The sequence below is a fragment of the Excalfactoria chinensis genome, chromosome 1 (genome assembly GCF_039878825.1).
Source record: "Excalfactoria chinensis isolate bCotChi1 chromosome 1, bCotChi1.hap2, whole genome shotgun sequence".
Taxonomy (NCBI): Eukaryota; Metazoa; Chordata; class Aves; order Galliformes; family Phasianidae; genus Excalfactoria; species Excalfactoria chinensis.
Window position 1 is genome coordinate 76,532,464 of NC_092825.1, and position 19,892 is coordinate 76,552,355.

General features: G+C 45.2%; 1 protein-coding gene across 4 annotated transcripts; it reads left to right on the forward strand.

The window, feature by feature from the left end:
• The first annotated feature begins 1,220 nt into the window (after nt 1–1,220).
• B4GALT4 (beta-1,4-galactosyltransferase 4) lies at nt 1,221–19,697 on the forward strand. Of its 4 annotated transcripts, none has more exons than XM_072345452.1 (8): nt 1,221–1,582; nt 2,003–2,189; nt 9,646–10,134; nt 11,085–11,317; nt 13,563–13,750; nt 16,199–16,321; nt 18,450–18,554; nt 19,018–19,697. In XM_072345452.1, the coding sequence occupies exons 3-8, from the start codon at nt 9,858–9,860 to the stop codon at nt 19,157–19,159; spliced, it is 1,068 nt and encodes a 355-aa protein (XP_072201553.1). In that variant the 5' UTR covers nt 1,221–1,582; nt 2,003–2,189; nt 9,646–9,857; the 3' UTR covers nt 19,160–19,697. The 4 variants fall into 4 exon arrangements, with proteins under 4 accessions (XP_072201553.1, XP_072201562.1, XP_072201580.1 ...); XM_072345469.1 differs by lacking the exon at nt 1,221–1,582 and adding an exon at nt 1,672–1,706; XM_072345461.1 differs by lacking the exon at nt 2,003–2,189 and having other exon boundaries at nt 1,242–1,582.
• The last annotated feature ends 195 nt before the right edge of the window (nt 19,698–19,892 follow it).

Sequence of the window (19,892 nt, forward strand, 5' to 3'; positions counted from 1 at the left end):
GTGGCAACAGAAGTTCAGCGTGAACCAGTTGCTTGAATGTCCCCCAGCTGCTGGGATGACTCCTGAAGCCAGTTCTAAACTCCTTGCTACTGTAACCACGCTGCTATCAGCATCAGAACCATTTTAAAGTCAGCTCTTCTTCGTCTGTTTGTACCACTGTGACAGTAAAGTCTCTGCCAGGACATATCTCCATCGAAGTTACTTTTTTGCTGCCAAATATAGGAAAGATAGTGTGTGCTAGGAATGGGCTCTGAGGTTTAAAATAGGCTGCAGCTGATTAAGATACAATAAAAACAGGCACAGAGAACTCTTAATTTAACACAACAGTGTTAAGACTTCTACTGTCGTGGACACTGCAAGTCGCTGATGTCTGAATGCTTGAGATGAATATTCCTCAGATGCCTCCAACAAACACTAGCTGGATTTTGTGGGCACAACACTGCCTGGGAACTCATACATTTGTTCCAAAGGTTCCTCTGTACTACAGCTGTATGCAAAAGGTTACTAGCGCTGTTCACTACAGCCACACTGTACAAGGCATATAGCTTTCTTTCCAAGGGCTTGTCAGGTAGAAGGGCTTGGTTTAAAACTGTGAGATCCAAGAATAGCGACAAAAATGAAGGCTGCTTTCACACATTCCGCAAGGAAGAAGGTCTGGTGTAGACTCTGTGTCCATGCCTAAGAAAATAGTACTTGTACTCATTTTCTACCAGTGGAAGGACATCAAGATGTTGGAGTGGGTGCAGAGGAGATCCATGAAGATGATCAGAGCACCCCCTTATGGGGACAGGCTGAGTGAGCTGGGGCTCTTCAGCATGAGACCTTATAGCAGCCTTTTGGTACCCGAAGGATGCTGGGGAGGGACTTTTATAAAGGCACATAGCGACAGGACAAAGGGAAGTGGCTCTAAATGGGAAAAGGGTAGACTAGATATTAGTAAGAAATTCTTTAATGTGAGGGCCGTAAGACATTGGAACAGATTGCTCGGTGAGGTTGTGGATGCCCCTCTCCCTGGAGATTTCAAGGCCAGGCTGGATTGGACTTTGAGCAACCTGGTCTAATGGGAAGAATTGGAACTAAGTGACCCAAACCATGCTATTTAGTTACAAAACAATTTTACTGTAGCTCATGGACGTACATACGAATAGGAAACTAACCCGTGTGGCTCTAAAATCTACCATCTCATCCCCTAAATCCACCTTCCGAGAACGGAAGCTCCCGCCTACAGACGGCTCCCAGCAGCACAGGCGCAGCGCTGCCCTCAGCCCTCACAGCTCGCAGGCGGCACTGCTACAAAGCCGAGAGAAAACTGGCATGGTTCCTGCTCGCCAGCCACAAGCACCCTGCGACAAGCCGACGTCTGACCCCCGCTGATTAAGTTTACGCCTCCCGAGATCGCAGCCGAACGCCAAGGCAAACAAGCGGATAAGGCCTGCGGCCCGCTACTCCGCGCTGCCACATCAGCCGCCGGCCGGCCGCTCTACCCAAGGCGGGCGGGGGGAAGAAGAGGGAGGGTCCGTGTGGCTGTAGGCAGCCGCTCTGCCCCCCGCTCTCGATGGTCGGGATGACCGCGGGCCGGGAGGTGCGTGAGTACGTGTGTGCCGGGGGGCGGAACGGTCACGGCCCCCTCAGCGGGGGGAGGAGGGGGCGGGTAGCGGCAGTGCGCGTGCGCACGGGGGGCTCCGGTGTCCGAGCGGCCCGGGGAGGTGAGCGATGGGGGCGGTGTGAGCGGCCGGGCCTGGCCGTGAGCTTTGGAGGGTCGGCGGTCCTCGGCGGGTGGCCGGTCCGCTCGGGGGGATGGGGGGATGCGGTCCCATAGGCCGCCCTGCGGAGCGGCGGCGCGGAGCTCGGCGCTGCCCGCGGGTACAGGTGGCAGCGGGCTCGGGGGTGGCACCGCGGGGCGGGGGGCTGTGCCACGAGTGTGCCCGATCTGTCTGACCTTGTGAGCAGCCCTGCGGGGAGTCGGGTGCCTGATGCTGCTTTCTCCGTCTTGCACCTGAAGCGGAGCCGAGCGGGGCACCTCTCTGAAGCCTTCCCGCTGATGAGAAGCGAATCTCATTCATTGCTCCGGCCCTGGCTCCGGGGGCTCCAGGCAACGATCCGAGCGGACTGGATCCAGGAGGGGCAGTCTGGAGCCGGTGTGAGGCAGGGACGGTGGGCTTCCGAGCAGCGCTGCCAGTTCTCTTAAGGTATAGCTCTGCTGTGGTTAGAAACCTTGCAGGAGTCGGGGCTTCATAGCACCGTGGTGGTGATAGTCTGTTGTAAAGGAGAATGACTGTATTTCCTGCTCACGCTGACTCGTCTGAAAGAGTTAATAGCAAAGGTCTGTTTTGTAGCTTTAGCGTTCTTTACACCCTTTCTTTTAGCAGCTAAGGAAGTTCCCAAGGGACGGGCGAACTTTAGGAGATCTGTTTTCACTGGAGAGGATTAGAGAGAAGAGAGGTGTCATTTAGCTGCAGTTGAGATGGCTGAAATTAAAAACAAACAAGGAAACGCAAACTTCAGGATCCGTTTTCATTCTTGAAATATTTATGCATGGTTTCTTATGAGTAAGGTGGGTAGCTAAGATGCTTTCTCTATAGAATTTAGTTCTCTGCAACTCAGAGATAGTTAACAGTTCTGCAAGTCTTGTGTTAATTGCAGTCACTGTTTGGATCTTGGCTCCCTACAAGTGTGGCTTGTGGATTTTGTTTTGCTTATCACTCTTCAACTTGAATGTTTTCCCAAACCTCTTTTGTGCTGAAGTACCTCACTTTTCTTCCATCGTGCTCTTGAGAAGCATTTTCTTTAAGTGGGATAGGTCACGGTTTTGATTAACGTAGGCATTTCCTTGTTGCTTCCGTAACAGCTGTATTTCATTTTCACAAATACCTTTCTGCTTAGTGGTGAGATATTTGCTCCTTCAGCTTCAGAAGGTCTGCGTGTTTCTCCTGCTCTCTGGTTTGAGTTGCCATGTTATTCTTTTAAGTGAGTCCCAATTAAAACTGGAAGCTGAGGAGTGCTTGATTTTGGGTTGTTACTATGTGATCATGAATCCAGGTTGCACCAGAGTTTGAAGTTGGCTGGAAGTGATGAAGTGTGTCTGAACGACCTAAATGTATGCGATTTTTAAACGAGAGCAGAATTTTAGGCTCTGGCATCGCTGGGGTGTCTGCAGCGCTAACCTTCTGTTCCCCTCTGCTCTACCTCAGCCTTCAGTCTTGCAGCTGATTTTGTTCATCAGTGAGATGGGAGGGTAAGACCTGCACGGTAATGAGGAAGTGAAGGATTGGAACAGCCACATGCTCTACTTCTGAGTTAAGCGTTGCTTCCCCACCCACCTCTGACCTCCTCTTGCTCTTGGAGAGGGTTGGAGCGTGGCTGCTGTTTGTGCGATGAGGGAGAAGGAGTCAACAGCATCATTTCTCACCTCTCCATGCTCTCCAGGGCAGAGTAACTGTGAGTAATTGACCAGGGGGAATAGCAGTGTGCTCTCTCTAACTGCCTGGACTTTTACTGCGCTGCTTGTCCTAAAGGTGTGATAGTGTCTTGATTGTGTCTTGATTGCGTCTTGATTTATAGGAATACCATCGTAAGGGTTTAGAATTACTCATGCAAGCAGTTGGAATACAATGGCTTTTTCGTAACTTAAAGTAGAACTGCTGAAGCACTTCTTAATTCTCTTGAATGCTGGCCCAGTTCACAACGCTTCAGGAGGATGGGAATTAGAGCTCTTACACTGTACATCCGAAACTCAATCTTTACCTTCCTCTTATGAGATCCCCATATTAGCAGAGGTCTGTTGTATCATGTGCATTTTTAGTGTACTGCACTGATGGGAGAGGTGTTTTTAAGCTGTGCTGCCTTTTTAAAACGATGTGTTTGTGGTAAGCAGTTATAGGGTAGGTAATTATGGGGAGTACCAGGTCTGATTTCTGTGTGCTTTGCTGCATCTCTTTGCACTCGGTCTTGGGGTCAGTGGTTCAGTAGGAGTGGTGTAACAAGGGAAGCGATTCATAAACGTGTTTCTTGGCACGGAGAAATCAGACTGCGTTTTCTGGAGTAAAATCAGAGCTCATTATGTTTTAGGAAAGCAAAAACTTCACTGAAGTATTTGAATAGCACCGAATCACTTGACTTGTGCTTAGCTTAGCGGTAAGGTTGGTTCACTCACAGCAAAGACCATCTCAGGAATTAGCATGAACATTAGCATGAGGGAGATCGTGGTCAGTTACCATTGGTTGTTTTGTTTCAGTCCTCCTTTGTTTATAATCATTTGTTTTGTATATAATCATCCTCCTAAAATAAGTGTTCCCATTTAACGGAAAGCTGCCTCCTGACCTTCGCGGTGGGAAGGCTTACTGTACCGTAATACTAAAGGTATTATTTTTCTCACTATACTAGGTTACTGAAACAAGATTTTCCCCAGAACTTTTGTGTAGTCCTACTAATGAATATTTGTGGTATAGAGAAGGCTTACTGGCAAAGCTGTTCAATGTGGACATGATTGGAACAGAGTTGCGCAAAGAGTGCAAACAGGTTTAGATTACATTTGTCCTTTCTCTCTCCACCTCGAATACAATCAATCCCAGCTCTGTACTCAGAGTGACTTAAGCCTCATCAGTATGTTCTCGATAAGTGTGAGAAAGTCACACCCTCACACAGGTACAGCTCCACCGAAGGAAGGGTTTGCCTGCTTGATGGATGGCTGCTGGGGAGTCTGGTGGCAGAACTCGTACCAGAGACCGTGTGGCAAAGCATCACTTGGCTGAACGCAGCTCTAAGTGCTGATGGGCAAGATGGTGAAGAGATGCTGCTGTCACTTTTGTCCTGTTGACGCTGCTGGCTCACTAGAAGAGCATTACAGGATAGGGGATGCCTGCTCATCTCCATGGTATTATCAAGAGGGTGGGCAGCTTGATCTGTTCAAGAAAGATGGCATCTCTGACACCACAAATCTCCAAATAAAACGGATACTAGAAAGGCTCTGGTAAAATCGTGGTTTGCTTTTAGGAACAAAGGCTTGAGCTATAGTTTGCAATTGGATTGTTTATTGTAGTAGTTACTTATGTTGCAGCACTGCTCCTGGCCTGCTGCTCAGTCCAGATGTTCCTTGGTACCCCCCATACTGGTTCTGCCATGCCTTGGGGCCAACAGTGAGACTGCCTGCCTTCTCTTGCTGGCATGTGAGCTGTGGGAGGGGCCTGTGGGGCGGCACTGTGGGGCCTCTGTACAGCCAGGGACAAGCTGGATGTGTTGGCTTTTTGTTTTTTAAAGTCATTCTGTGAGTTCTGAGCTCACTCTTTCCTGCAGCATATGAAAGGTAACAGAGGTCTCTTTATGGTGTGGGGTTTCCTGGCTGGAAAGTGCCTGTCACTTGCACGGGGCTCTCCATACTTCTAGCAGTGTCTGCTCTACAGGAAGGAGGGATGTGGCGGTGGCAGCAGCAACAGTGAGTGTTTAATGTGCTTGCTTCCTTTGGCTTGAAATCCTGGAAAGTGGATAGCAGTGTGGAATAGGTGTTTGACTGAGGGCTGTGTTTGCAGTGTGGAAAAATGGCCCAGGACTTTACCATTATTCAGTGCTTCCTCGATAAGAAGAGGAATAGGATTAAACAATTACTGTAGAAAAGAGGTGTTAAAATTTCATTAGCTTAAAGCCTAACTGAAAAGCTCAGCTGCGAAAATGAAAGAGATGCCTGCAGAAAGAGTGGCTTTGTGCTCTTAAAAGCATGAGGACTTGATCTGTTTTGCATAGAGAAGCCACTGCTGTACAGTGATTCTTCTAGCTTGTCAGCTGTAAGGGGATTTCATTCTCTCTCATTGCTGCTATTGATTTTGGCCTGGATGAAATAGCAAACGATAGTCTGCGTACCTGATCACTGCAATTCCAGGGGACTTTGTGCCTTGTTTCCTGCTTGAACTTGGAGGGTTTTTAAAATGAGGTTGAAGTGAATCCTTTTTGCTGCCGACCCTGTTGTGCCATCAGTGGGATTTGCACATTTCACCAAGCCTGAGGAGGCCACGTAGGCTTCCAGAAAATTCTGCGTGATAGGAAACCTCTCCTTACCAGGTAGCGTGAAGCAGGTAGAATCAGACTGAAATTTATCTGTGGAGCTCTTCTGTGGATATTCTATAGAGGATGAATAGTTTTAAATATGCACGGGGGAAAAAAAGGTGGGCAGCAAGTGTATTCTTGCTGTTTGTTTATTCAGAAGAAGCTTAACAGTATGAACAGCTGTGTGAATCTCAGCCTTGGTGTAGTTCTCATAGTGATTTTTCTTATCTGAGTGTGGAAAACAAGCATTTAATGAGGTTTTTATCAAGTCCAGGTGCATATCAGAGTTTGTTTCTAAGATTCCTTTCTGTCACTGATACCCAGAGCGAGGCTGCCACAGATCCTCTGCCTGGGGGTTTTGTCTAGGAGGAAAACAGCTTTTAGTCTAGAGTTTCTGTCTGTCTCACAGCTTGGTGAATGATGGCTTCTATCAGGCCGTAGGAAAACATTGACCTCGCATTGGCAGATTGGCCTTGGAGCGTGCATGTGAGGAGCCAGCTTGTGCCCGTGTTGCTCATTTGCTGCCGAAGCTCTGCTTTTTAACCTTGCGTCCTGTAGTGCTGTGCACCTGTAGCCAGCTGCAATGCTCTCAGCTAAGTCTGGTTCTGCTTCACTGAAAGATGGCATTTCACAAGAGGAAAGTTGCACTTCAGGTTTCTGTGAAAGTTTCTGGATTCCTTTAATGAAGGTCAGAGGTAGCTCTTATTTTATTAAGCCTATCCCGTTAGCAAAAAATGGGCCCAAAAGCTAGGTTAAAAGGCACCGGTTGTTCTTATAGTAGTAATATGAGGTAGGGTGGCTGCCTGATTCGCATGTGGTTTTTCTGCCTAAAATACAATATCCACATGCTTGCCACACTTTGAAATGAGCATGATGTTCTCCACAGAAAACTTGCAAGTTTATGGAACAGGAACGGCGCCCGACTGCATGTGTTGTGATGAGCTGAAGCTGACTAGCTGTTTGTGCATGCATTATGTATGCCTCCGCAGGAGTGCTCAAGTGTATTTTAAGCAAGAACAGCATCCAGTTGGTGTCATAGAGCTCAGCGACACATGATTTTAGTTATCGTACAGAGTAATTCGCATTGACAGTAGTACAGTTTGACTGTCAGCTGGGTGCTGGGAACTTTAACATCTGCATGCAGAGGAAACTCACACAGCTGGCAAAGCAAATTGGTATGTGTGAGCTTCCACCTGGCTGAATGGTAGAGGAGGGGGGGTAGGCTTAAGCTCGGTGCACTACAGTTTGGGGTTTGTTTTCATGATTTGTCATCTACATGCAATTCCTGGTATTGAAAAGAGCGAGGTGTCAGCAGCGTGTTCTGGCTGATGCTGCTGATGGCCTCCTGATACTTCTTTTCTTTCCCTCTGGCACAGAGATGGACAGTGTTCCTTTTAGCTGTGCCCCCTATTGTTTCAGTGGTGATACGCGGTGGGACATCAGGGTAAGGGGCTGTTACTTCCTCAGTCACTGCAGTGATGGAAATTGAAATGACCAAGCTGAAATCAGGATGAAGCTACAGTTCAGAATCACTTGTGCCACGCAGCAGCCTTTCTCTGGCATGACAGCTAATGAAAGCTAATTAGGGAGTGATGATTGGGTGAAAGAAATGCACTGATGTTTCAGTGAGCAGTATTTGAAAGCAGATATTACTGTTGTCTGCTCATTAGTCAAGCTTGAAACTGGAATTCCTTAATGTGTATGAATACAGTATTTCTGCTGTCACCTCTCAGGGCTTCACGGCTGCAATTAATTGTATTATAGCGTGTCTGCCAGCAAGGCTTAGCAAGATATAGGAAGTAAATCTCGTTAATGAAATAAAATAAGTTCTTTGCAGATCTCAGCATCTTCGTCTTCCATTCCTTTCCTGCAGTTTTCCCATTACTTTCATTCCAGTCAGCTTTTCCTTTCCTGTCTCACACTTTTTCCCTGTGGTGTTTGATACATGGTAGTTCTATCTGCAGCTCATTCTCTGCTTAGGGAGCATTTTTCCCAAGCCTCTGTTAAAGAAATTGAGTTGTGGTTCTTTGAGAGCTTTTTAACCAATTTTAATCCACGTTCTATTTGAGTCCTTATCAAACTTTGATTTATTTATTTTTGTCTTAACTGTAAAGCAGCGAAATCCAGGCTGAAATGGAACGTTGTGCTTGCTAGAAAATGAACACTCTCTTGTTGAGATGTGGTGGGGTGTTCCCAAAATGCAGGGGCAGAAGAGAAACAGTCAGACCTCCAGACCTACCACAGTGTTTATTTGTTTTCCAGAGCTGATACTTGCAGGTTCTTGGCAGTGTGATTATAGTAATCTTGGTGGAGGGAAGGGTCTGTTTTAGTCTTTGGTTTTCAAATATTCTCAACTATCAGGTCAGAAGAAGCGCTGTGTATTTAAAGGGTGCTTCTGGATCATTGGAGACGCACAGGTTGGATGTGCAACAGTGCTGGTGCTTTCAGAATGCGTTGTAGCCAGTGCCATAGATAGCAAAGACAGCAGGGTGGGTACCAGTAGGAAAGGTAGGCTGCTGGGTGGGTTGGTGCAGAGTAATTCCTGTGCCTACAGCGCATTATCAGAAAGCATGCTGCGGATTGTGATGGGCTTCCTTTGAGGCTTTTGTTGTGATTCTGAAACATAACTACTGTTTTGTGCCTGTGTTTTTAATACGAGGCTGTATTATGGCTGAATGTTGCTTGGCCTGGGGCTGTGGTGTCAGGAAGATTGATAGTTTGCTGGAGCACAGCATGTTGGGGTAGTTGCTGTATCAAGAGCAGTGCTCTTCTAGTGTTCTTCAGGACCTGTGCTAAGTAGTTCTGTACTAAGGATTCGTTGAACAGCTCTGATGCAGAATGTATGATGCACGGAGAGAGGAGGTTTGCTGTTAAGTGCCTTGCCTCCTGGGTGCTGCACTGACTTGTCAGTTCCCAGCAAACTGAGAAGCTCAGGCAACCCGTAGTGCAAGTCGTCTCATCAGTCCCAGGTTTGGCTCCCATGTACAACTTGGACATAGGGTTTGAATTTTGGGTGCTCCCATGCGGACCCAGAGGTTGGACTTGATGATCCTTGTGGGTCCCTTCCGACTTGGGATATGCTGCATTGTGCATGGCAGTGTAACACGGATGATATCTCTGTAGAATTTAACTGTTTTCTTCCAAAAGAGAGTGATCTTGTGTTTATTATTTTGGTGGCGGAAGATAGCTTCATTCGTAGCCAGCAGCATCCCCTGCTTTGCAGCTGTGCTAGTTTTGGTAAAAATAAACTAAAGCCTGTGTATTGCCAAGAACTGCACACAGACATAACATGGGGTAGCTGTTACACTTTCTGATCTTAAAATAACAAACACACACCAACAATAAAAGCCAGACAGAGTAGGGGTGTGGAACAACACAGAAGAGCCATTTGCCTGAAGTCATGCAGCTGGTTGTGGCTGAGCTTGGACCAAAGCTCAGTTGTTGATCACTTTGTTCATAGCTGCTGTCCCTTTCATATTCTGGTGCTTTCATAGTATTTCTGATATCACTCCCTGTCTTGCCATAAGCTCTTTTCATGAAGTTCAAAGGTACAGCAGTGGAGGGCAATAGAAACTAACACTCCTTCCTTTTTTCTTCTCTTTGGTCCAGGTTAAGTCATGTTTTCTGACACTCAAAGAACAATCAGCACTGCAGTCCCATGAATCACAGAACCACAAGAAGTGCAGCTGCCCTCCCTACTTCCAGCTTCCTTTCTTTACTGTAACCTCCCTGGGACCTTTGGCTTCTTCCCTGCTGAGTACACAGTGGGAGACCCACTGTGGGATCTGGGGGAGGAAGCGCTTGGCTGATCAGGGGGAGCGATGGCCTTAAGCTTGTACGTATTTCACTTCTTCAATAAGTTCAAAGTGCTCCTGCTTGTCACTGTGTGTTTGATGGTGCTATGGGCTGCATTCAGTTACTTTGTGGATTCTGGACAGACAATTCCTAAACTTAAGAGTGTGGGGGAGCATTTTGGAAAGATAATTAGCCTGGAGGAGGAAGAGGACAGTCAGAAGGAAGAAAAGATGAAGTTAACTGAAGAAGTTACTACAACAAAGCCACCTCAGGGTCCCTGTCCAGCTCTGTCTCCGTACCTGCGTAAGTGACATGGATTTCCTCGCCCTTCTAACAAGTTACTTCATGTAACTTGTGTCCAATTTGGTATGACCTGCTTAATGTTAATGCTGATAACTCACAGCCATGTTAATGCTGATAACTCACAGCACTGCAGCCCTTTTGTGCACTTATTGTATTTACCTTCATCAGTGCTTGGCATGTGTTCTGAGCAAACCCCTCTACCCTATTGCTCTTATAGTAAGATGGAGGGGAGGGGGGAGGATGTTCCTGCTTGCAAGTTAGGTTTGATACTCTCTTGAGTGATGCTGAGAAAATACAAAGACGATGGACGATGCTTTAAAAATACTGCAACAACCTAATATCTGTATCAAGCATTACTCTGGGCTGCTGAGCAGCTATTTAAAAGCATGTGGACAGTTCTCTCCACTGCTTACAGCTGTGTCATCTGCAGAACTGGAGTAGAGCTTATCTATTTCTTTCACTGCTGGAGTCTGGAGGGGCTCCTTGCGAGAGAAGCAATGATAATTTCGTTTGGTTACAGAGAGCCTTTGTATATTTCCTTATATATTTATAGTATTAAGCCTGCAATACTTTTGTTCATGCTTTAAGTAGAGATGACTTCTCACAAGCACAATCCTGTGTCTCTTTTCCACTTTGCTCTTCTCCTCTTCTGTTTTGTTCTGGTGGCTGTCTCTGGTCAGTTCTCTTGCAGCAGGGTGAAACCTGTCTTGGTATTTGTGTATGTTTTTTACTCACTACTCTGTCATCAGTTTAGCAAAACACTCAGTACAGTCTCTTCCTGCTGCCCACATAATATTCTTCTTGTACTGTCTTTCTCTTGGGCAGCCAAGGAAACAAATTGTGGCTTAAATCTGAAATTTTTTTGCTGATTATAGAGTACTTTATTAGGTGACTGGACTGTAGCCACAACCAGAAACAAATTAGGAAAGCTTATTGTACTTTTCCTACAGGAGGTGCCAGCAAACTGACCTTCAGTCCATCTCTCACACTTGAAGAAGTACAAAAGGAGAACCCTCAGGTGGCCAAGGGCCGGTATCACCCTGCAGAGTGTTCAGCATTGCAGCGTGTAGCCATCCTCATCCCACATCGCAACCGCGAGAGGCATCTGCTGTACCTCCTGGAGCACCTGCACCCATTCCTGCAGAGGCAGCAGCTGGAATATGGCATCTACGTTATCCACCAGGTGGGGCAGCTCTGCAGAGGGTGGGGAGGATGTCTCCACTCAGTGATCCTTAGAGCTGTGTGCTGCCTCCTCCGCCATCTAGCACCACTCCTGAGCCTGCTTGGCATGCTTCTGTTTGTTGAGGGACACAGTGGCAGCTTGCAGCCATTGTTTGTAGTGCTACAGAATCTCAGCTGCTGTTAGAAAAGCAGGGTAGTATTAAGAAGCAATGTCTTTAGCCAGCGCTCATTTCTCAGTCTAAGCTTACTGTTTCAGAGTTAGTATTCAAGGTAAGCATCTTGCAGTACTGGTCCAACTGTCACGCGTGCATCTAGGCTGACATGCTGTCTATCTTTAAACGTGGAGCTGTTTTGTATCTAGCTCTTCTCTCCCATCTGCTTACTGATTGTTGTGCTTAGCAAGCAGCACATGTCCTGCAGTTGTACTTCTGTCTCAAACTAAGCACACCGGTTCCCACTTGTACATGCTTTGTTTGTGGGAAGAAACAATCGTGGCAGATTGAAAAGTTCCTGAAAGAGTAATTTCCTATTTAGTATTCTTTTAAGCTCTGCAGAGTCAGTGGCTAATATCTGAGCATACAGACCTGTGCCAAGTTGACTTTTAATGTTCTGGTCACATTAGCTAAAAGCAATACAGATTTCTCTTTTGTAATGTGTTGTTTTCTTGATTTCTTTTTAATTGTACTTACTTTGATTCTAAACAGATTTTACAGGCAGCAGGAAACAGAAGAGGGGGGAGGGATAAATTAGTGTAGTTTCCCTTCCCCCCTACTTAAAGAGGATGGACTTGAGCCCATTCTAGGTGAAAGCTTATATTTTTGCTCAGTTGTATGGCAGGATCTACTTTCAGTAGGATGATGCCATTCCTTTATTATTTAGAGTTGCCATGTGGCTGCCCCTGGAGTGGAAAAGTGAGGGTTTTTTCTGCATTAGTACATACTGTCATTGTACTGAGTGGCTGTAGCTCATAAGCAGTGTGGCTAACAGCTGGGAGAATGGACGTACTTTCTTCATGTACTGAACTTGTAGAATCACAAATATCCTGAATTGGAAGGGACCTACAGGGATCATCAAGTTCAATTCCTGAATTGCTCCAGCAATTAGCAAGGCTGGATGGGAAGGTGTTAAGGAACAAGGTGGGTGAGGATGCTGTGCCTGTCCTGGAGCAGACATGCAGCAATGCCCGAAGCATCCCCCTGGATCACTGCTTAGTGGCACACGTCATCTATCATACAGTCCTACAGATGTCCTTCCACACACATCCCATTGGCCAAGAGCTGGTGGATCCAGCAGCTCTGGCCTCGTGATCCTCCAGCTTTGTGCCAGAGCCTTGCTCCCCTGGAATCCACCAGGCAAGCAGCATACGTGAGGTGAAGGCAGGCTGTCATCATGTTAGCAGAAAGTAATAGAAAATAGAAAAGTCTGAAGGTTTTGTCTGATGTGAGCAGCAGTGCCAAATCTAGACTTACTTGGATGACTGTTATCTCTTGCTTGTCTTTCACTGTGGGTAGGCACACCCCAGTGCTGGAAGGTGAGTCTAGCCAAAACACCCATTTATGGCAAACCTGTTTTTACCCTCTGTTTGTGATGTCTCCAGTTGCTTTATGCATCTTGTGGGAAAGAAATAGATAAGACCAGGATTTAACCATAAACAGAGCCTGCAGCCTAATCCTTAGGTTATAGGCTGGAGTTAAAAAGGAAGAGACTCACATTTTATTTCCCACTCTGCCACCTACTGTATAGCTTAAGGAAATACAGAACTTCTTAAGCACTGCTGTTATTTAAACTAAGGGGACAAGTGTAAAACGCCTCTGTTGAGTGCTCTGACATCTATAAACCAATAACTATGGGAGTAGTTTTTTTTAGGCTTCCAAAAGTCTTGCTAACGGAGTTGCATGGATTGTTTATAGATACATCTTTGTTACATAGCTTGATGGAGTAACAGGGCGGAAGCAGCAGTAGTAGTGGGATTGCATTGTGGGCAACACGCATACTTCTGGTGGCCCCACAGCTGTAGACTTTCCTGTCTCTACCCGTGCAGAGGCTTAGGAAACACTTTGCTTCATTGGCTCTGATGCTGTATCTAATGTTACAGAGTTGTTCTTCACACAGTTATTGATCCAAAGACTGTGGAACACAAATGTGGTTGTCAACTGTGTGATTAGAAGAAAAGCCTGGGAACAGATGTAGTTAACACATTTTCTAGTTGACGCATTTGTGAGGGCTTTTTCTGTTCCTCTGCACAGGCTGGCAGCACCAAATTTAATCGAGCCAAACTGCTGAACGTGGGATACTTAGAGGCCCTAAAAGAAGAGAACTGGGACTGTTTCATTTTCCACGATGTGGATCTGGTGCCAGAGAATGACTTCAATATTTACATGTGTGACAGACAACCGAAGCACCTTGTAGTTGGCCGGAACAGTACTGGATACAGGTAGGAAACCATCCGTGTGAAAAGAACAATCTGAACGTGCCAGGTTCCTGATAATGTCCCTCTTAGCAAGTTGCATAGTTGAGTGCTTCTTTCATCTGACACCGCTTTCTGGTGGTAATTCTCCACCCCTCTGGAGCGCTCTCTAACAGAAGATCGTCACACAGATATCTTTGAAGATAGCCCTGTGATCACCCATTAGAACGGTCGTTCCGGGGGTATTGTGAGAGGAAAGCAGCATACCACAGACCTTATGTCTGAGCTATAAATATATTTGCATTCTCTTGGTTCTGTGGCTTGACAGTATGATCTCAGGATTTTGATAATAAAAATTGCTGCTTACCTTTTGTTGTTGGAGAGGTAACTTCTGCTACTGAGAGCTGCACAAGCATGAGAATCTGCCAAGCACGAGGGTTGTCATTTAATTATCCACCTGTACAGCATCTAATACGGTTCTGGTTTTAAATCGATCTCTTAAATGTTTCTGTGATGTAAATAATTAAAAACAAAAAGTCAAGTTCAGTTCACCTTAGAGGAAAAAAGGCTCGTGATCTTGGTGAATTTAATGACTAGAGTGGTTTCATTCATTGAATGTGTTTCTTTCAAGATTCACCTCTTATGCTGTGTCAGTCTAAATATTAATTAGAAGTGGGTTTTACAAAAGCTGATTGCAAGCGCTTTGAAGTAAAGGTCTGCTTCACCTCTGGGTTTCCTTGACTAAATGCATGAGAAAGGAGAACTTGTACGTTCCTTCTCTAGAAAATAATACTTTCCAGCTGGATGTCAGTCATTAGTGGTGTATCTACCCCGGGGCCAATGTGGGGAAGGAACGATACTGCTTAACATCTTCATCACTGGCCTGGACATTAGGGCAAAAAGCACCTTCAGCAAGTTGGAAGAAGATACAAAGCTTGGAGGGGGGGTGGTCAGTACACCACAGGAATCTCAAGAAGTTCAGCAAAGGGGAAATGTGAAGTCCTGCACCTGAGGAGGAAGAACGTGCTGGCAACTGGAAAGCAGCTTTGTGCCCACCAGTACCTCCTCCTTGGTCCATTTCTGCAAAGTTGAACATAAGCCAGCAATGTCTTTGTGGCAAGGACAGCAAACAGCACTGTGGGCTGTTAAAGGGGGAGGGGGGGGTATCTTCAGCAGTCTGAGACAGCACTTGTTGCCCTCTATTGGTGAGAAGATACTGGAGTGCCCTATCTAGCTCTGTGCTCCCTGGTATAACTGAGATGTGGACTATTGAAGTGAGACCATGAAGAAAATCAAGGAACTGGAGCATCTGACTTGTAGAGTGGCAGAGAGTTGGTGCCGTGGCAGCTCAAGAGAGATCCTACCAATGTATTTAAGCATTTGGTGAAAGGTGGAGCCAGACTCTTCTTAGCAAAAGGCAAGAGACGTGGATGCAAACTGAAGTACAGGAACTCTAATTTAAGTGGAAGACAAACCATTTTTACTTTGGAAGGTGATCAGACACTGGAACCGGCTGCACAGAGTGGTTGTGGCATCCCCATTCTTGGAGATGCTCAAAACCCAAGTGGACCAGATTCTCAGCAACTTACCCTGTAGCAAGCTGCTTCTGAGATGGGAGTAGAAGTCAGCCAGCCTCAGAGAAAAAACAGTGTCTTTTTTTTTTCTTTAACAGATTCATGGTAAACCAGAAATAGTGCTAAACGCTGCTCCTTTGCCAGCGCTGCCAATGTGTTCATCTGTTTAGGTTTGTGCACTTTTGGGAATCAAAGTGCAATCTGCAGCCACTTGCACAATGCCTCTGAGGCTGGAAGTGGCAAATTAGCAGAAGGTGTCTTGGAATGCTTATCTTAAGGGCTAAGAAAGTGGAGGGTGTCATAAAAAGTAATTATCAGAGTGGTGTAAGATAAACATGGTATGTAATTGCCTTTTAAAAGTAGATGCAGTTTCCTGGACGAAGACAGTAGAAATTGAAAAATAAACTTTTAGAGTTATGTTGTAAAGCAGCTTGCACTGTACCCCACCTTGGAACTGCTCTTGCCTTGAGCTGAATTTCCGTAACACATGCTCCCTGTCACATATGGTCTGTTTTCATTTCAAGGTTGTGCGACTCAGCTTTAAGGTAGTCAGTAGTTTGCTTTTGTTACTACAAAGGAGCAGCTCTTGTTCCTTCTTTTTGCTTTGCGTTGTTCTTTTCCTACTTGTCAGGGTTCTTGAGGAGAAGAGCCTTTTTGATTAGGAGGTGTATAAGGAAACTAATTAGGAAAGCTCCATTCTTTCAGTTGGAGAGCTCTTCTGGCCTAAAGCACATCACTGTCTTTTTGTGGAAAGAGTAAGAGGACAGGACCTACATCATAGGTTTGTGCATCATGAACTTTGTAAGAGATAGGTCTAGATCAAGAGTTTCTATGTGGTATTTTCATTGTTGGTGTAAGTCAACCTTTTAATTCTTCATTTTCTCTTCCTGTGTACTTCTAGGTTACGTTACCAGGGATATTTCGGAGGTGTAACAGCTCTAACAAGAGAACAGTTTTCCAAGGTGAATGGATTCTCTAACAACTATTGGGGTTGGGGTGGAGAAGATGACGACCTTCGAATCAGGTAAAAAGAAGGCTAGATGGAAATGGGTGTTAGAAGGGGAGGAGCTGGGTTCAAAAAATAAGTAAAAGCAGTGAGACTTCAGCCTAGCCTTCTAAGGTGAAACGCTACAGGATTCTCGAACTCTGAAACAGTATTGTTGTATTGGGATTTGGAGTGTGAAGATGTAGTTTTGTTTATATTTTCCTCTTCAGAAAGATTAGGCAAATCTACAACCTGGTCTTTCTCCTGAGAGAATTGCTGGCATGTTTTTGTTCATTGATTTTGCCCTTTTGTTTGAGCCCCAGAGCGTTTTTATTCCACTTTGGAAATTGGCTTTAACCAAAATGAGATTCAAAGTCTGGAGTGATGTTTGCTATAGTGGCAAGATCCACTCCTTTTGCAAGAGTTCTTGGCTTTTGGCTTTTTCATTTTTCCAGTTCACTCATTGACTACCCTAACTTTATCTGAGCAGAGCTTAGTTTGTGGGCGGCACCGACTGTAGTTAAGACAGTGAATCATTTGCATTTTAGAAAGACCATGCATATATCCATGTAACTTTTGCTCTTACAAACTCAGTTTGTAACTCAGGAATACTCTTGTCATCCTTACATTTACCCTTTTCAATTGTTTAAATATGGAAAACGTTTTGGAGGTGTAAAAGTCATGCTCCTGGTGATGCTATAATAATTATACTGATGAAATCAAGAGTGTTAAACTTTCACTGGAAGTTCCTTTGTTACTTAAGCAGATCAGTCAGCCGTGTCTCAAGAAATCTAAGAGGTCTACTTGGTGACATTGATTTCTGTCCTGTCTTTGTAACAGCTCCCTAGTGTATATAGACACCTGCTTCCCTGTGACAGCTCAGAGGCTGGCTTTTTTAGTGGCAAGGGATGGTTAGTATCATCCTATTCCCCAGCTTCTCGAGTTAACAAGCAAACAAACGTGCTACTGGTAGAACGTGGAGGTGTTCGCAAGTGCTTGGAATCAAAAGTGGTATTTGCTTGTGCTGGCATCTGACAGCTTCCTGGATGTTGCAGTCTTTGGTGTGGTAACTAAATTCTATGAGCCAGAGTGCACTGCAATCGGCCTTAGCTCATGTGTTCCTTCCTGGGTGAATCTGTCTTTGATGGTTACAGTGTTTGTAGCGGTAGTGAATAGGAAGCTTCCTTTCTTAATAGGTCGTAGTACAGAGATGGTTGCAGCCTTCCTCTGCAAAGGCAGCAGATGGCAGCATCCCCTGTAGTATTTTCAAGAACTGAGGGCTGCAGTGTTGTTACTATCTACTGATTAGTTCTTATGCTAAATGCAGTGCTTTCTTCCTACTCCTCCTTACAATGAGCATTACAAAAGATTTTCACATCATCTGGTGTTTTTGATAATTCACTGCTACAGTTACTGGAGAGCTGTAGGGCATGCTTCTACAGTCTTGGATTCCTGCTGCTCTTTCAGCTGCTGGTATGACTGGCAAAGACCTGGGCTGATCCTTCACTCCACTGTCATAAGACTGGCCCTTCCTGCTGCTGACAGAGCAAAATTGCTGTGCTCTGCAGATAATGTTTAAGACCAAAAGTTCCAACCAAGCGCCTGATGCCATATGCTCAAATCCTTGCATGCAGGTTAATGTTTCTGGCCCTGTTTTCATGAAGAGGTTATTTATACGAAGAAAAAACGTTCAAAATTATGGAGCTGTCTGCAAACCACGGGAAAACAAGCTCCTTTCCTCTTTTTTGGAGAACTATGTGTAGGGACTTCACTACATCAGTTGAAACAGACTTGTTGCAAAACATGCAGTTTTTGTACAGACCACCTAGGTTAATGTCTGGTCTGGTTTTATTTCCATGCAGTACTAATTTAAATGGATTCTGTTGTAAAACATGTTTTTAAAGCAAACTCTACATGATCTCTGTAATAGCTATGTGTTCCTTTTCAAAGGATGAGGGTATCCATCACCCTCCTGGACCTGCTATACAGAAACCTAACTCTGTGAGTTCTGTTTCTACAGCAAAAGAGACTGTGTAGGAGGAAATGATGATGAGTTACCTACAGTTTCATAAGCTTGCTTCCGTGGCACCTAACAGAGTTCAAGTCCCAGAATGTCATTTCTTAAGAGCTGGTGGTATCATGCATGTGGTACAACTGTTTCTTGCAGGGTTGAGATACAGAAGATGCGAGTGATGAGACCATCTGCTGATGTAGCCAGATACACTATGATCTTCCACAGGCGTGACCATGGCAATGAGGAGAACAGAGAGAGGTGAGTTAAAAGCAGTGTTCCATCTTACATTGCCTGGCTCCTAGCTGTGTACCAAGACAGCTGGTGGCCCAGGTCTTTGTTCTAGGTAAAATGGGCATCTTGTAGTACCACGCTCTGGAAAACGTGCCTGTGACACTACATGCTAGCAGCTGTTCTGTGCGTGAGATCTGCCTGTAGTTGACTGAATAATGTTCTGTAGAACCTTCTGAATCTATAGTCACTAGAATATCATTTCAGAGATAAATTGGCTTAAATCCCTCTTCCCCATGCTGAAGGACTGTTTTCCTGTGTCCATGCTGAGGACAGTAAAAACATGAATTTATGTTCCCAGTAGATACAAAATGGTTGTAGCTCTGTCTCTTAAGATTACTGGACATGGGGGAGAGCTCAGAACTCCTTTCTTATGGAGTTTGGTTTTGTGCTGATGTAACGATGTAATGATGTAACTCTACTCTGTCCTCAGGATGAAGCTTCTGCACCAGGTATCTAGAACATGGAAAACAGATGGGTTGAATTCCTGTTCCTATAGACTGCTGTCAGTGGAACATAACCCTCTATACATCAACATCACCGTAGATTTCAGCATGCAGCTAAAGATCTCGTAGGGGTGAGCACCGCACAGGTTTTAGGAAATGGCAGCAGATATTGTTTGTGGTCGGTGGTACAGCAGACGACTTGCAGCACTCTGCTCAGAAGAGTACTTCAGCAGCACAGAAGAATGGTTTTTTGCATGGCATCTAAATTGGTCAGCAGAGAAGCTCTTTTTCTGTGGACTGGAGAGGTGGACTGACCCATGGGCAGGTCCCAGTGTTCTTCTATGCACTTTCTGCTGGGATGTTTATAAGCTTCCTTGTTTGGGCTGGTCCAGTAGAAGGACTTAAGTCTCCTGAAAAAAACATTTCTTAAAACTATTCCTAAACTTCCAGTTTGAAGTAGGAAGGTGACACTGCCAAGACTTCAAAAGGAGCAGGACAGTCTTTTCCCCTTAAAAGCACAAGGATTTTTTTTACCATCTATAAACTTATTAAGAAAAGCTGATTTGTTCCAGCCTGGAGTAAAAGTGCTTGTGGGGTAGAAACAGCAATAATGGTAACAGGGGAGAAATGTTAAAAATCTCTCAATAAAATAGAATCTGCTTAATTCAAAAGGCATCTGTCTTTTGTAAGCTCAGCTCACCATGTATTAGGAGTACTCAAGTGTCGTAAAGCAAAATGGAAGTCTCATTTAATTCTGCAGTAGCCTGCAGGTTATGTATTATTATGGAGAAAGCTAGAAGGAAGTGCACAGGCTCTGTCAGATGGAGAAAAACTGTTGCCACTCTTGGTCCTTTCATGGCTT